Source organism: Struthio camelus, chromosome 2, assembly GCF_040807025.1.
Source record: "Struthio camelus isolate bStrCam1 chromosome 2, bStrCam1.hap1, whole genome shotgun sequence".
NCBI classification, from domain to species: Eukaryota; Metazoa; Chordata; class Aves; order Struthioniformes; family Struthionidae; genus Struthio; species Struthio camelus.
The window spans coordinates 21267666-21285218 of record NC_090943.1 but is presented as its reverse complement, the minus strand read 5'-3'; the positions used below and the strand labels follow the sequence as shown (position 1 = coordinate 21285218).

Genomic DNA, 17553 nt, shown 5'->3' with positions numbered 1-17553 from the left:
CTAGCTCTGGTACTTTGCCAGATCCCACCTCAAGCCAATTACTTAATTTCCTAAAGACCTTCCCCCTCCCCTAAAGGATATTTTTCCTTCTGAAGTTACATAGCTCAGTCAAGGGTACCATTTTTTATATGAAAAAAGGAAGGAAAGAAGAGGACTAACACCAACAACCCCTGCTGTTGCACGGAGGTGAGAGTGAAGTTACACAAGGCAACTGAACTGCAAGTTAAAGATATCCATTCTGAGACTCCTATTGAGAAATCAACATATACTCAGATTCCCTAAACCGTAAATGCATACAAGCTAATATAGCCCTATATATCTGGCAGACAGTTACATCTTTTCCTCACAAGTGATGCTTTGTGCTTACTCCAAGATGCAACCCCAGGCTGGGATGAGACACAGCAACAGAACTGTTAGATGACGCATATTCAAAAATAGAAGGCAGGAGACACTAGGAGCATGGAGGAAAAAAAGAACAAGCGAGAGAGAGAGTGCAAGAGATACTATTCCTTTTCTGTAAAGATGACCTCCCATAGCCTTACATACTGCAAAGAAGGAGTCTCATATCAGAGCGCTAACTGAGAAAAGGTAAGTATTCTCCAGTTTCATGACAAAGATCCAGAACAGTTTGTACTACTCACCGCACATAAAATGCAGCATTAAATACTGCTTTTAAGATGGATTAAGTTTAATGTATTAATTTTCAGGTTCAACAACGGGCGAGAGCGACACCAAGCCTAAACCTACTATGACAAATTAGAAACGTTTCCAGGATTTAAGAGAAGTGCTGTGTATTTGGACTACTAGTATTCCAAACAATTAAAAAAAAAACCACAAAGATTGCACTTTCATTTCCTTTATATGTTCGTTAGTTAGCGTTTACAGCAAAGAAAAAAAAAATCTGAAAAACATTTCCACTAAGAGCTGATTTTTAACTGGAAAAATCAGAGTCATTGCATTTTATTGCTTCTTTTCATGACACAGAGTACAAGCACGATTAAATGTTTAGAAGGGTGAAACTAATTAAGAAGATACTTGATCATATGGAATTTGTCTTTTGTTTTCTAGAAGACAACAAGCTCAAAGTGTCTTATTAGGGCAAGTCTGATTGCAAGGTCTAAAACACAGCAGAAATATGTAGAAACATTTTTAAAAAGCAGCTGATGTTAAGAAATTTCAACTTTTCTTCTATTGCTCATCTCATTAATCATCAAATTAACCCTTTGCAGGTTTTGAAGACACTAGCCTCTATGCAAGGAAGAAATCATTTCATCCCAGAATAATTAGAGGGGACTGTTTCACAACTGGCTTAGACTGAGGCTGATGCAAAGGGGAATAATATAGCCCAAAATCTCATCATATTCTTTTCCCCTTATGTGCTAGTACTAGTGCTTAAAAGATCAGGAGGAAAACTAAGTCAATTTGCTAATTAAACAAAACAACTCACATCACATACCTGTCTTCTCTCTTCCCCTGCTGCCCTCCTGCCCCTTTTTCACCCCAGATTAGTTTCCTGCTGGACACACAGGTGCCCTGGCTGACTGTGTGGGCACACTCCTGTTGCTGCTGGCAGAAGGGCTCTCCCAGGCTTGGGAGCACTAATGCAAAGGCTCAGGCAGGACCATCCCTTTGTACTGCAGTTCAGTTACTTTAGTTCACTCTGACTATGAAGTTATATCTTTATTCAACAAATAAGAAATCTCAGAAATCTGAGAAGCAAAAATCTGTTCCAAAACATGCAAATCCCCCTGCAACTCCCCTCTGTCCTTGGACACATTCCCTTCCCCTCGTCAGTGGGGACAGGGAAGATGCAATACTAGCTTTAGAGTTTGAAGATCTTTGGCAGGGGAGTGATCACATTGAAGCTTTATTGGCTTCAGGTTACCCATTTTGGGCTTCCTGAACTTAAATATCTCGGGGCAGAGGGGAAGAACACTTGAAATAATTCATTAGTAAATCATGGCATAAAAGTTAACAAGATGAAGTAAATGCTTTTAGTTTCATAGCATTAGAATTCACAGTGACATCTTCCTTGTCATTTCCATTAAAGTTGTGTATATTAACACGTGAAATATTTGCACTATTTGCAAAAAAGCAATGCAACTATTCCACAAGCATGGCCTGGATAGTTAAAGATGATGAATGATGTTGTGAAGACTTTTTATTGGTCATTTGCTTAACTCAGCCTCTAAGCAACTTCACATAACTTTTTTTTGTCTCTTTCATATTTTGCATAGGAATTAATCTTTCCAAAGTTTCAGACCTCCACACAGTAAGCATCTCCACCTGATTAGTCACCTGTGCACTCTTTGAAGCATGGATTCCACTGCCTATAAACTGAGCCAGTGTGACTAGCCTAGGTGCAAAGATCTATTTCAGATTTGTTTTACTAGGTGGTGTACCTATCTACCACTGTTTCATTTAATATGCCTTCACAATGTAATTGCAAAGCTGTCTACTCAGAGGGAGCTGTGAAATAAGTAGCTAGTTCAACAGTGAATCCTGCCAGTTCTACCAGAAGGCCCAACCAAGTTGTTCTCCAGAGCACTTTCCTACTTACATTACTTAAACAGAAATATGCAAGTGGATAGGAACTTGAAGGCACTCTGGAAGGCACTTCACAAAGTGACAGGCTAATCAGGCAGATCATTAGCTGTTCTGTCCTGGAAGATACAGTAAAATTCAGCAATACTAGCCTTTTGACTAGTCTATTTCTAGAAGATTTTGCAAGCTACCCTCAGTTACGCAGTGGAACTGGTGTGACTCACATCATACTGTTCACTTTTATGTTCCAATAGTGTAAAAGCTGAGCATTTTTATTCCTGTTTCGTGAGGCTTATTCAGAAAAGGTCTCTGAAGTTTTAGTTTTTAAAAGCAATTATGACAAAACAATCCCAAACAGTGTTAAATACGGAGGGCGACACTATAAGCATTTATCCACCCTTACACAAATGTTAAGATATTAGATATATGTGAAAACTCACCTGGAAGCTAGTGTAAAAGACATTGCATGTTTTTAAAAGTATAATACGGTTTAGCCTTCCAGAACTAAGTACATTTCAGCAACTAAGAAATTATTTTTATAAGCTATCCTATATGGCTACAACTTGCAATATTTGTGCAATATTTGGCACATTATGCACAAGGTAAAAAGCGTGACTATCCAGATAACTACAATCAGCCCATATTTCAATCTGGTATCAAAAAAAAGGGAGTGCATGTGAATCACTGGGCAAAGTTTCAGATACATTTTGTAGTACCTGGAAAGCTATGTATTTGCATTCCTCAGCAGTTCTGCACATCACAGCCCAGTTGAAGCAGCGTATAAAACCATACACACAGAGTATTTCCTGCTCTTCACAAACTTTGAAGCTGCTTAATGAATAGAAGCTCCCTAAAAAGCTGTACAATTAAGATATTCACCTGACAGCACTGTTTATGTTCTTCAATCACAGACTTCTGGCCTGGGGGTTTTATGATACTTACTTAATTCTCTCCCAGAATCTTGAGTTTTCTCTTTTTAACCATGTTGTAGTTCAACTTATTGGTTACATCAATACAATACACACATCCCCAAAGCATACCAATACGACTCATACATATAACACTAACTGACATTCCACAAAAGTGGTTAAAACAATATTATCCAGAGAAGCGTTAAAACAGATGCAATATCAAATTTCATTTGGAGGCAAGCTACAGTTACTTTTCTGTCCAGTGAAACTGGATTAAAAAAATGGGAAAGCTCTCAACAGCTCTTAAAGATATGAATTAGCAAGAAAAAAAATAGTGAAGATTTGTGTTTGTGTTGGAAAACTTGCTTGCTCTGGGTACGGGTATTACCTACGATCAGCCTCTAACCAACATGTCAATACCCACACAAATAAAATGCGGAACAGAGTGGTGGGAGAAGGCAGCTAAAGCAGAGAATTTTGATCATCGAGCCCAACCTTTGCAAAATCCCTGCCTCAAATGCCATCTACAGTATTTACAGAATATCTGAGCAGATCTTCTGCGAGACAAAAACACATCTATATCTACTCAAGTAGATAGCTAAGCTACAGTAAGATTCTCCCCACCCCCTAATTTCTGCTTATAAGCCTAGCTCACTTAGAACGGTCCGTCTCAACCAACTTTTCTTCTCGTAACAGTCAAATGACAACTTTATTTTTAAAAGCCTGCTTTCTTTCTCTTCCCTTTGCTTACAAGATACAAGGGTCTAAGAATTACCTTTCTTCATATATTTTGCCTGATTCACAATGTTTTTCTTGAGATGACAATGTTCTTTAGGGTCCTTTACTATAGCACATGTGAAATACTTTAAGTATTTGAACTACGAAGTTATTAAGCTGCCAACACTTAAACATACCTTGGGAAGAAAAATGGAGGGGAAACAGAGGGGAGGTGACATGCAACAGTAACTTATGAGAAAAACTTATTTGACAGACTGAGGAACGGAACTCTAAAAGAGGAAGGAAACGCACAAAACTAAGCTGGCAGGAACAGGACAAACCAATTCAGAGCTCAGATTAACTTGTCAGCTAGGAAAGTCATGGTAACTAATGGAGTACATACAGCTCAATAATCATGCTTTACTATCTCAGTTCTCTGTTATTTCTTCCACCTACTTAAAGATGTTCACTTCAAAGAAATTTAATACTACCATGTCAGCTAGTGTAACTATTTGAGCCAGTTTTCAGTAGCAGGTGAAGAAAAGCAAGGAAGCCTTTGCAGTAAAAAAGAAAAAAAATTGATTAGTAGCTATACAAGTTCAATCCTGAGAATTCCATCCAATCAAATCTACATTTATCCTTTAACTAAGGCTATTTTAATTTAAACAGTACCTGCCATTTCAGAAGAAAAAGTTAGTTTCCCAAGTTAACTCTTTTCAAAGGCTTTGATCAGGAAGTCCAAGCTTCATGTAACAAATCAAAAACCATCTGCTCTGAGGATTAGGCTACACGTTAAGAGCGTATAAACTAGGCACAGAAGGTCCAGTGTCCTTTTGTTTTTGATTAGCAAGAAGCTTAGATTTGTCAGAATGAGATAGACTGAAGAGCTAACAACACTTCAAAGAGTACTGAAATATTGGTTATATGTTTGTAAGTGATAGGAATTTTCCAGCTGATCTCTTCAGTTCAGAAAGGGGTCCTATGTTCCCCTGAATAAAAACAAGCAAGTTACTTCAGCTTAACATGTTACTTCCTCCCAGCCGAGTACAAGGTAGTACATACCCTTGGTCAATTCCACTGCAAGAAGTAACACGCAATGGCTTAAACTCGCACATTTTAATCCTGCTTTGCAAACTAAGTGATACATGTTCCCTTAAAATGACTATTTTAGCCTTACTACTGAGGCAAATACACGTACATATAGCTACAGCCGCTTAAGTGGCTGAATTAGTGTTTGCAGCTGACCATACTTCTATACCCATAGAATCCTTTTGCTCTTAAACAGCATTTCTACTGTACGCTTTTGTTGAGCACTGTGCTGCCACAAGAATAGCATGCTATCTTAGGACAAAGCCGAACAGGACTGTTTTCCTGCCCCTAATAACTCTTAAGACATGCAGATTAAGTAGCATTTTTACGTACCAAGTAACATAATACAAGAATGGCCTACACAGTTCAGCAGCATAAGGACACCCTCAAACTACCTGTCATTACATACATTCTATTCTAAAATTGTTAGAAACATGGTTTGCCAGGAAAGAACAGCCTTCGCATTTTGAAGGGCTTTTATCATCAAGTGGACGTGACCTGAGACAGAACATCACTCGCCATTAGCTAGCAAGAAAAAGCCCATTTTAAGGGAGTGTGTACATGTTACCATGGACATTATCCCTCAAAGGGCATAACTCATTCAAATGAATGACATTGCTGGCCAACAGCTCTGTAACCTGAATTCTAAGAATCTTTTGCCCATTTCTCTGTAATTGCAGTGAGTTCCTGATAGAGCAATTTCTCCAGCTTTTGTTTTGGTCTTAGTTCAGTCAACAATTAAATATATGTACTTGTCTACATGCACCAAGATCTTGTTTCTGTAAATTACTTTTCCCTCAGTCCGTAGAAGACAAGTAGTAACATCTAGGAGGCCTTTTTTGTCCACTGTGCAAGAACAGAAAAAGGCTGGCTGGTTTACTGATCACAGATCAGTAACAAACTGCAAGTAAAGAATCAGCCAGACTGGAAAAAAAAAAAAAATCACCGTTCTGATTAAGATCAAAAAGAACAATTACGCCAGTAAAAGCTCTTCAATCCTCCTATACTAACCTACTATCACAAGAAGGCAGAAGAGAGTTGAGTAAAGCAGAAGTAGCAAGACCCCAATTTACATCAGTCACAAACCGCTCTCTAAAGAGGGTGGTGCTAAGCTACAGCACTTCACTGAGCCCGTCTGATACTGATTTCGGTTTGAATGAGTCACTTCTTAGTCCTCCAATTATAAGTTTACAGTGACTGGACGAGGGGATTGGCTATGGGCTTTTCCACTGAAGCCAGCTGGTTTAAGACTTCTATCTTTCCCAGAAAGACAGTCAATTGTTTTGAATAGCCAACTGAGACTGAATAGGTTGAACAAACACTTCTTCTTCAAGGCCTTACTGTAAAAATAATTTTATTTCAACTATGAGTTTTTAAGCATAACTACTTGGACCAGGCAGTCCCAAATACATACTTTCTGGTTACATTTTGTGTTTTCGTGTTAATTGAATCTACCCACTTTTGCTCAGCTACAGGCAACCATAACACATCAGATTTGCGGGTAATAGGGTAAAGTGCCATAAAAATTACACACTTAATTCTTCTCTTCAAATTCTTGTCTAGAAGTTGTTTTGTTATAATCATCTAGAGGCCAACCCACGATGGGGCCACACTATAGTAGAAACCAACAAATAGTCCCTACCTAGGGCAACCTGAAATGCAAACGCGAGAGAGAAAATAAGCACACAGAACAGATAGAAGCAGAACCAGTAACGCTGCAGCGTCAGCACCAATTGCACTAAATGTTTCTGGTACCCAAAGTATACTCAAAGCAAGGGTCTACAAAACACTGGGTAACATACGCAAAAGAGAGCTAAACGCTGTAAAACAGCTTCAAAACTACCTTGTAACAGGCCATGCCTCCCACACATGAAGGACATTGGAGCAGAATTATTAGCTTAGTAGCAGAGTTACTGAGACTTGGCATCACAAGCTAATCAGATACTGCTCAGTTTCAGTTCAGCATGGTGAATTCTTACTAAGCTGCTTTGTTTTGCCTGGTCTTAGGCTAACCAAGTCAGGCATTTTTCCTTTCCTCCTCCAAAGCAGGGAGAGGGGTATATGTAGGTGTGGGTCATGGCTACAGCTACAGGCTTGATGTCCCACAAGAGAATATTTAAGGTAGGATACTCGAGAGTTAGTGTTGTTTGAAAGGTCTTCCAAATGTTGGCATTTACATCTAAAAGCAACTTCAAAAACTGCAGCTCCTAGGAAGCCACTGCAGCTTATCTGAAGACATCCATCCTCTGCCTAGGTGGGCAAATTAAAAGGTCACACTTCAGAATGTTCCATAAGACCAAGACTGAAAAGCTAATAAAATAAAGCAATATCGGAAACCGACAGGTATATTACAGACAGTTATGTCTCTTAAAAATTACATGGCTATTTTCAAAGGTTAAGAAAAATTCAGCAAGTTCTCTATGTTGAGGTGAACAGAATCGATGGTAAAAATATTTGTGCAGAGACTCTTACTATGGGCAACAGTGGCAACCACAAGCTGCCAAGTCAGAAACTGAACTGTAGATATGAAATCACTAGTCAGTTGAAGAGTACAAACCCAAGCTAACTTATAGTCCCTCCAACTGTCTTAAACAACTAGGAAAGTGCACCTTAAAATTAGTAAGGCCAGCCTTTCCCCTCCACTATCCCCACAGAGTGCTTGAGGCTCCTCTTTTACACTGGGACAGTTACTTTCAGATATAACCTTGCGTAGTTTAATAAAACTACACTATTCACTCTTTGGTGTCACTACTTTTTCTTCTAGTGCATCTCCCCAGATGAACTCATCGAACTCATCACAGGATTAGATCAGTGCCAGAAAAAGAACAGAAACAAATACAGCAGCCCTAGCTTTGGCTGGCTTAAGTATTACAGAGTTTGTGGTTTGACAAACCTTACGCTAGCATAAATTGGCACTTCATCCCAAAGAAGCTATTTTGCCCAGCCTTTTCTGCTTGCTCTTGCACCAATTTCACATTCCTTGTGCTGGCACAGCTGCTTGCATGGTGGGACAGTGAACTTCAGTGAATTATGGTCCATTTAAAATTTTTCAAAATATATTATTTTTGCTAGATTATTAGTTTGGAACTGGTTAATTACTGATATGGAAAACAGATATGGCTGAGCTTGTTAACCGGGAAAACTGGAATGGCAAAGACTTGATTGATAGGATGCAAACACAAGAACAGCAGAGTCATGTGAGAGAAGAGACAGAACGCAACTGTGAGACACCAGGAGTGAGACTAGGAAAAGTGAAAAATTAAGCCTGTCAGCTCAAGTGGCTGCAAGGTGGTTCTGTAAGTCTAGGCCTACTGAGGAGCTTCTCTGGTTTTCTGGAAATGCCATGGAAGTGACTTTGGTTTTTTCTGTTTTCTTTCATAATCTAAAAGGATCATGCATGCACACACAGCTGTGTTAAGAATATTAGGGTTGCCTTGGGAACTTAAAATATGCAAAGGAGTTGGATTAGACTGATTACTTTGTCTTGTGCATGAAGTAGCTGTTCACCAAGTCTCATAAAAAAAGCCCTCCAAAAGGTGTATTGCCATGTTCTTACTGCAAACCATTCAAACTTACTCTTTGAAGCGAAAGCTAATATTTTCATTTCAGTTTTGTGACATTCATTACTACAGCATTCAGTTACTTCAAATAGTTTTCATAGTATCCTAGTTAAGCAATCTTTCAGCACAAAACTAATTAACTTATTATAGAACAGGCCAGCCTGTAGGAGGATAAGAGAGATGTTCACATAGCAAACCAGATGCAAGAAGTTACCGTCTCAACTATTCGAAGCTAACTCATTTCACTACATTCCTGGATGTAGACCATTAAAACTAATGATGTTCGTCACTGCCATCCCATAGCTGAGGCAGCAATTTCTTAGACTGCTTGAGGTATTTTTTTTTTTTTCAAAGTAACATCTATTTTACCCTCAATGAAAAGGGAAGAAGAGAGATAAGGATTTTTGTTAGATATCTAAGTAGCAAACATCAAATATAAAAAGCTGAAAAACACAGAAATAGGACTTAGGAGCAAACATAAAATAATTAATTCATACTGCAGTCAATTACCCACAAGAGCACTCATAACTACTTAAAAGCCAGAAGAGAATAAAGAGTGATTTGTACCTCTTTCAAGACTTTAAAACCTCACAGCTCAGCAACAGACTAACCTTTCCACAAGTCAAGATATCTTTAAGTAATGTGACTACAACTCTAATTGAGCTTTCAGCTCTGGCAGGATTAAACTGAAGACCAGCAAATAACAGGCAGTTTCACCTTACCCTAATGTATTATGAACTTGCATAATTTACAGATAGCCTACGGGAACTCTGTGGCAGGAGATACATTCAAGGAAGAGCAGAAAACAGGACCAGGCAGCAGGAAGTGCATGATGGTGCGAGTTCATTACATTAAAGTTTGTCACCATAAAAGTATAGGAGGAAAATAAACGTCAGTCTAAATATCAGTCTCCAGCCAGTGGGCACAATGGTGCAGGATACTCAGATAAGATGAATGACTAAACCGGGTTGACAAAACAAATTTGTTTTGTTCGTTTGTGTTGCTGAACACTGTCCAATGCTCCCTGTTGTGGTTAATGAAATTCAGCTTCAAAACATATAGGCAAAATCCCCTAGCCTTTGTACTACCTCATTTTGTAGATGGGAGGAAAGTACAGAAAGTAGTTTTGAAACCACTGTTAGATCTATTTTCATAGCGCTTCCTGTCTCATCCCTACCAGGAGCTTTGTATGTTCCCCTTTCAATAGTTCAGAGAAGGACGCTCACATGAAACATTAGTACATGTTCCTACAAGAATTAAAATGGGACTATATTTAACTCAATCACGATAAACATTTACAATCTGTATTTTTACTAGAATCTGTCCATTTGGACACAAAAGCAGTATGAAATTAATGTTTACAGCACAGAGTTTAACACCTGCCCTCCTTCCCCAAAGAGCCCTCTAAGTTTTCAATACATAGCTTTTCCTCTTCTACATCTTCCTATAAACAAACATCAGGGTTGAACACACAGATGATTAAGTAGTTTTAATTGCCTTATTATCTGCTTTGCTATAATCAATGCTTTTTAGTGTTGTTTCTTTCAGCTTCTTAGGAAAAGCGTTTGCTCTGCTACCATCTACACTACACAATTAGTAAGGATCTTTTTCCAGTCCACAGTTACCACATCTTAATTTCACTCAGAAATACCAATAATTTTAGTTTTACCTTGTCTCACTAATTTTGAAAAGCCACTGTTACAGCACAATTACCACAGTGATGTTCTGTGTTCATGTAAATACTAGCAAGGCAGTTGACAATACAATGGATGACTGGTCCTGCCCTTCTCAAGACAGTTTCCAATCAGCCTGTTATGCTGACAACAGCTAATGCCATAAGTCAACATTATAGTTCCAAACATTCAGGGTTCAACTAACCTCATTACGATTAAACACATATAAAATATAGGCCCAGAAGGAATCAACTCCTGTAACTTATGAAGATATATTATTTGCAGTAAATGCTTGTTTTGGTGGTGGAGGTTTTTAAGGAAACTGATCATAAAAATAAGCCAATGGTTTTTATCCCAGAGGGTATAACCTAGCTTCTGATCAGTTTAGTCAGCATCTTTTCAGTGATTTACCTAACAAGCTCCTTTCAGTATCACCTTCCTAAACGTAAAGTTTTTCAGGACAGAAAGCTCTTAAGAGAGAGGATAGGTAGCTCAGTACTAGAAAACATTATTTATGCCTCAAACTTAGAGGGTACATGTTTACTTAACAAGCTTTCTGCTGTTATATTAAAACAGAAAGACAAGTATGAACAACAGAGCTATATTTGTGTATTTGTCTGGATAAAAGTTCGCAATGGGAAGGTTGATGCTGAACTAGCTAGGAAGAAACCAAAACTGAACACTGCAAGAGCACAAAGATTTTATACCTCTGTAGAAATATAAAAGATTCCTAATGTGATCAAATACATATGATGGGGAAAAAAGTTGCATTTACTAGTCACATTGGGGTTTCTTCCTCATTTCTAGCTATAATGGTAATTGAATCCAGGAGTTACACTGGTGGACAGAAGAGGTCCACAGCTTTCACTCCTTTTATTATGCCCTTGTGTTGTTCCACTTTTGTTAAAAAGATCAAGCCAGATTACAGCTGAGAGTGCAATAGCAGCATCAGGCTCACAGCGCCTCATATAAACAGTTGAAGGAGATTTTTGTGTTTATAATCTCTTGAATTCTTCACCCACAGAAAGTGCATGCTTTTTGAAGTATGCATTCTGCAATTCATTCTGTAAATATGTTGGAAAAAAACAAACAAACAAAAAAGTCATTTGATTCATGCGTTGCTATTGTTTCACTTGCTCATTAGGAAGCGAGTGCCACTGAGAAGTCGGGCCCTGGTAAATTTTTAGATCAGCTTGCAATCATCCAAGAAACAGATGGCGATTATAGATTTTAGAGGCCGAGTTGTTCGAATTCTCTTAAAGAAAAAAAAAAGAAATTCTACAGTACGCTCAAGAACTGTATTGGGGAGTCATTCTCTTCTAAATTTAATGGTTGATGCATTAGCTGAGGTCCCAAGCATTCCATTCCTTACCTCAAAGTACTTACCAAAAAACTAAACAACCCCCTAACCTCCACCTCCAATACACTTCTATTATTATCCAAGAACATGGAAGAAAGGTATTTTGAAGGACCAAGCCTACTCCTCTACAAACTCCTACCTTTCCTAACAAGCTTCTAACAGAAATAGACTATTAACTGGGCCTGAATAGACTCATCGTCAATGAAAACTCACCTGGGGCAATCATGATAGGCAGCAGTAAAAACTGAACACGTATTCGTGCCTTCATTTTTTGGCAGAGAATACAAGGAGGGAAGAATTATTCCCAAAAGCATTAGACAAAACAAAATTATATGCCATCCTCTTTCCCCCACCTCCTTCCCACGGTTGCTGGAAATCCACCAGTGGTGACAACACAGAGGTGAGAATAAGGATGTTATTTACCATGCCAGTGATGATGGATTGCTCTGTAAACATAGTTATTGCAATTGCATTAACTAACTAGAAATATAGCTATGAGTCACACAAACTGAAGAGTTCAAGTATTTGCTTCAGAAGCACAGATAGATTCTTTCTGATATACAATATATATTAAAAAAAGATAAAATCAATTCTTAATGATGTAGATGCCCGAAAGATTCACATATACCAACAGTTAGTCCTTGCTGCTACAGCAGTCATCACAGTACAATAATTTCATCTAAGAAATGGGACAATTTCTTTTCCTTTCACTTAGCAGAAAGTTTTATTCAGCAGCACATTTAAGCATGAGGAAATTAACTTACTGCTTTGAAAACCAGCACACATCATCATCTGAAAGTCTGGAAAGTGCTTACATGTTGTTTCCCCTTCACAAACAGTCAAATTCAATAATAAATTTGAAGGGTATTGCCAAGCAGGAATTTGCATTAGATGTCTCTCTGCTTTTAACTACAGAACAACTTAGTTGTTCAACAAAACAGTTTTCTAATAGCTTGTTATTGGGAAGGTGGGAGAGGAGTTCATTTTTTAAGAACCTTTGGTAGCAGATACCTCCTTTTAGATATTTTTCCTCATTAAGAATTCACATATTTCCTATAAGGCCTCCTGCTTTGCCGCACTAGGGTACTGGATTCCTCTTTCTAGGGTCATATTTCCTTCTAGTTAAAGAAAGTTATGAGAGCCGTTCTATTACCTGGAGTTTCTTCATATATTCAGTTTAGCATTTGAAAGTCCTCCAAAACTCAACTATGAAGTATGGTGGTATTCTGCCTTATGCTGAAAAAGTTAAAAAGCCTGGAAAAAAGTCTGCTTTCCTTTTAGATCTTCACCAAGAGCTTTCCTCCAGTATATGTCATATTGTGCCAAAAATATGGGAACTGCATCTCATATTTGGCTTCGTAGGAATAGGAGACTGCTACTTCCTTGTTAATTGACATGCATGACAGTGGATAGTAAACTTCAATAAATTTTTTTTTCAGCTTACTACTATGCTCTAAGTTTATTAGATTACTATCATCATGAACTATGTTCATGCTCATTTCCTAGTCTAACATTTTATGGATTTCTGTTTATTCTGCTAAGAAAATATAAGCATCCTTAACCCCCATTGTTAATCAATCCATGCATGTACTTTGTATTTCTCCCATGATAAATTCTTATCTTTGACAACAGAGCCTGCTGCAATTAGACTAACTGCTCATTTTTATTTGCCGGACAAATCCTGAAGTGCTGGCACATCAGACATTACATGCCTGAAATGCCTACACATCAGGTATTGCAAACCAACAGTGTAAGCAGCTTTTTCCTCTAACAGAGGAGCCCGCAACACTTAAATGCTGTATTCTTAGCTAAGAAGAGATATTTAGATTATGACACATCAGACTGGGCACCACTGAAGCCAAACTTATTTTTCATGCACTCTGGTTCAAAGTATTATTCATGATTACATCTTGCAGCATGGTAAAGAAATTAAAGAGTATCTAGTTTATCTGAACCTACTTTATTACTAAGCTTTCTCTTTGACCCTCCCCCCATCAGAATTTTAAGTTACGACTTTTAGTTTTATGCACGTGAACCAGTTTGCTTCTTCCTTACACTTTGTAATCAAAACAGTTATATACTCTGTAGTAGCATATGAGCTTAGGAGTTACCACAGTGTCGTGTTTGTTACTATTTACTTTGTTATTAGACACAGTACCAGGTAGACAGCACAGCTCTTTCCTCTGAAAGTAGCAGTATTTCCAGAATGAACATTATGTAGCAACTAGCTGTTGCAACAGGATGATGTGTATTCTTGTCAGAGGCTCTCTTTCCTTCTTTCCCCCTGTATCCCAGAGAGACCACTGATAACTTGCTCACTGTTCAAGACCTAGCTTTACATTATCCATCAGAAGTATCTTACCCTGTAATTACCAGGTTGATTACTTTCACTGAAGAAACCTATTTTGAAGTTTTTCTATGAAAAACACCAGCCATTAAGTTCTATCTTTCTTTGTCCCACTAAAGAAGAAGTAGAAAAAACTTCTGCATTTAAGTCCAATTCTGGCAAATAGCATATCACAGACTTTCACAGTTGAGAGATTTTTTTTTATTTAGAAGAAAAATATCTGGTTTCTGATCAGTTCATGACACAGAACGCCACTGGTTACAACTAATCTACAGGAAACTTTGAAACAAGTTCTGTGCCATAATTTTCACCCGTCTCACAGCACTATCTTAAGTGGACTATTTAACCTCTCTAGGACTTATTTTCTGTCATTGATACTGCATTGACACCTACAGCTAAAGCATTTCCCCCTACATCATTACTTCAGGTATTGTGCTGCCTCACCCAGATTTAACAGCGATTAGACTTGATGCAGGACTTCAGGTTCGGGGCTAAAACAACTATATGTACACAAAGAAAAACAAATAGGATTCCGAGGTGTAGGAAACAGAAGGAATGCAGAGTTTGATGCCAAGGACTACTTTGTCTATTTTATAAAGCTGTCAAAAAAAAAATTGTAGTCTAAAACTGCAAACAACAATTATTCTTAGAAGCTCTTAAGTACCAATTGCTAGCAATGCTATTCATGTAAAAACATTTGGAAGTACAGACTTTGCACCATTAAGAAACCAGAAGAAGTTTTTGGCTTAACTGCCCTGATATGTGACTTTAGGTGATCTTTGGGCTCTACACTTGTAACCTACTATGGTAGCTATATAAAGATGTAAAGCTGTGACTTGAGCCTCATAATGCCCAAACCATGTGACACCCTCATTACTAGGCTCCTAATTTAACACTTAACCAGCAACAGTTCAGTGTTGCCGCATCTAGTTAAATTGAATCCTTTGGAGATATAGCAGCACATCATCTGCAGAGTGATATAGCACTCAGCAAAGGCTGCAATTCTGTTGTAATTCTGCTGCTTTACCACACCAAAAAGGAGCCCTCTTCCCCTCCCCTAAACGCACAAAACCATCAAGAGACACTTGCAAACAGCACTGAAGACAGCAAAAACTTCAGTAGTTAAGCGCTAATAACGCCGTCCCCCCCCCTTCTTTCTGCAACCGCAGTACGTTTATGCAATGCTCGCCGTGCCTGCTCCCGCGTTTCTGGAGGAGCAGCACCGTCGCCTCCCGGACACCACCCTTACGCGTCCTGCCGACCGTTTAAACGGCCGGCACCGCCGATTCAATAAGACGGCGGCCGCCGCGGGCCCGGCCGCGCTGCCGCCTCGCCGCAGCCGGCCGCCTCCGCCGCGGGGGCCACAAACTTCCCGGGCTCCGCCGGCTGCCGCGCCGCCGCCCCGGGCGCGAGCGGGTAACGGCCGCGCCGCCGCCCGCGCGGTGACATTCGCCGCCACCGCCCCCCCCCCCGCCGGCGCCTCACGCAGCGCCCCGGCCCCGGCGGGCAGCGGCGGCCGCGCTCCGCTGGCGGCGCTTACCGAGTGGTTGACCCCCCACATGAGGACGCTGAGCAGCGGGTCGCTAGCCCGGAACAACTTCACTTTTTGCGCCACGAAGTGCTTTTTCTTGGTCTTGGTTTTACTCGCCATGACGGGCACGATGTTGCTGGGGGCCGCCATGGCGCAGCCGGCGGGGCGGGGGGAGGCTGAGGGGAGAGCGGCGAGGGAGGGAGGGAGGGAGGGAGGGAGGGAAAGGGGCGAGTCAGCGCCCCAGCCGCGCGGGGAGGGGCGCGCGGGGAGGGAGCGAGGAGGCGGCGGCGCGAGGCGGGGGCGGCGGGCGGGCGGCGGCGCAAGCTGCCGCGCGCATCCCGGCCTGGCCGCCTGCGCCGCGCGCTGAAATGGCCCCGCTCGCGCGCCACGGCCCCGCCTCCTCCCCCCCCTCGGGGGAGCCGCCGCTGCCGCCACCGCCCGCCCGCCACGCACCGCCCCGCCCCCAGAGCCGGCGCGGGAACGCCTCGGACTTTTGGGTCTTGCGGCCTCACTGCGCATGCCCGGGGGAAGTGTATGGGGGGGGGGATGGGGGCTGGCGCCTGCGCGCCCGCCGCCGCGAAGTCGGCGCTCTGACGGGGCGAGCACCAGGGAAAGGGCAAAAAAAAAAAAACACACCTCAGAAATAAGGGGAGGAGGGGAGAAAGGAAGTGGGACGAGTGCGAAAGGACGCAGAGGGAAAGGGGATGAGGTGGGGAAGGGGGAGGTGAGGGAGCGCCCCCGCTCCCCGCTGAGGGGCCGTTGGAGACGGAGCGCCGAGAAGCGCCCGGGGCCCAAGGCTAACGCGGCGCCCGGGGAGAAGGAGGTTCTGCTCCCCGTCGCCCACCCCTGTTTCCTTCCTGTCGAGCAGTCTCAAGAGTCAAAATTAGTCAACTCTGCCCTCACGCTGTTACTTCCAAATCCACTTGGAAACAAAACCTGGGATCGCCTTAATCTTTATCCAGCTGATGGTACACGTTGTTACTCTGTGCAGCTTTTGCAATATTTATTCAACTTTTTAATTTTTTGTTAGAGGTCTAGGAGTGAAAAGGGCATTCTGCAGCAGAACACTGCCAGCTGTTTCACGGCCTAGCTCCAACCTATGAACTGAGATCTATTATTTTTACTCAGTGTACAGCAAAAACTGAAAACTCAGTCTCTTAGGGACTCCATATCGAAGTTTCTTTGTTCTTTAAAGATATTACACCCATATAAGCTGTGCTCACCTAATCATACCCAATTAGAACATTTTGTAACTGCCTCTATGACCACACAGGATGTGGTCAGTGATAGGCTGACATCCTGCCAAGGCACATCTGCCCAACTTAGGAAGAAACGTTAATACACTTTTCTTCATTGTATAGTGCCTTAATGACAACTCCAGTCACTATTTTGAGTCAATACACCTGGATAACAAAGTATATATATCTTCTGCACATGAATCATCCATCAAATTCTGAATCATACAAACTGACCTGACTGTTGTAGTTCTTGCTTTATTCATCGGCTGTTCATTCAGCAAAGCCAGCAGATCTTGAGGGAGCTGTAAGAGCAAGGCTACTCCATGAGGGTGGGCAAACCAGGAGCTGAAGATGGCCCCAGGGCAGATAGTGCCCTCACTGACAGGACACAGTCTCACAGAGCCTGAACACCATGGACACAGCCAGCCACTGGTAACAGCACTCATCAAGAGTCCAAGACAAGGTGATGTGATGGACCAGGTCCAGAGTCCATCCAGAGAGTCCAGTCAGGAGCAAAAGGAGCCAGGGCCAAAGATAAAGCTACAATAGAGATACAAGATACATCAGCAGACAGCATGGCCAG

The 17553-nt window shown here is 41.0% G+C and overlaps 1 protein-coding gene across 1 annotated transcript in view; it reads right to left on the bottom strand.

Annotated features, from left to right (window-relative positions):
• PIP4K2A (phosphatidylinositol-5-phosphate 4-kinase type 2 alpha) overlaps positions 1–16119 on the bottom strand; it is a 116881-nt gene extending 100762 nt beyond the window's left edge. The window contains exon 1 of the mRNA XM_068934572.1: positions 15742–16119. Within this exon, the coding sequence (XP_068790673.1) occupies positions 15742–15882 (141 nt within the window). The 5' untranslated portion in view covers positions 15883–16119. The remainder of the gene's footprint in view (positions 1–15741) is intronic.
• Between the last annotated feature and the right edge of the window lie 1434 nt (positions 16120–17553).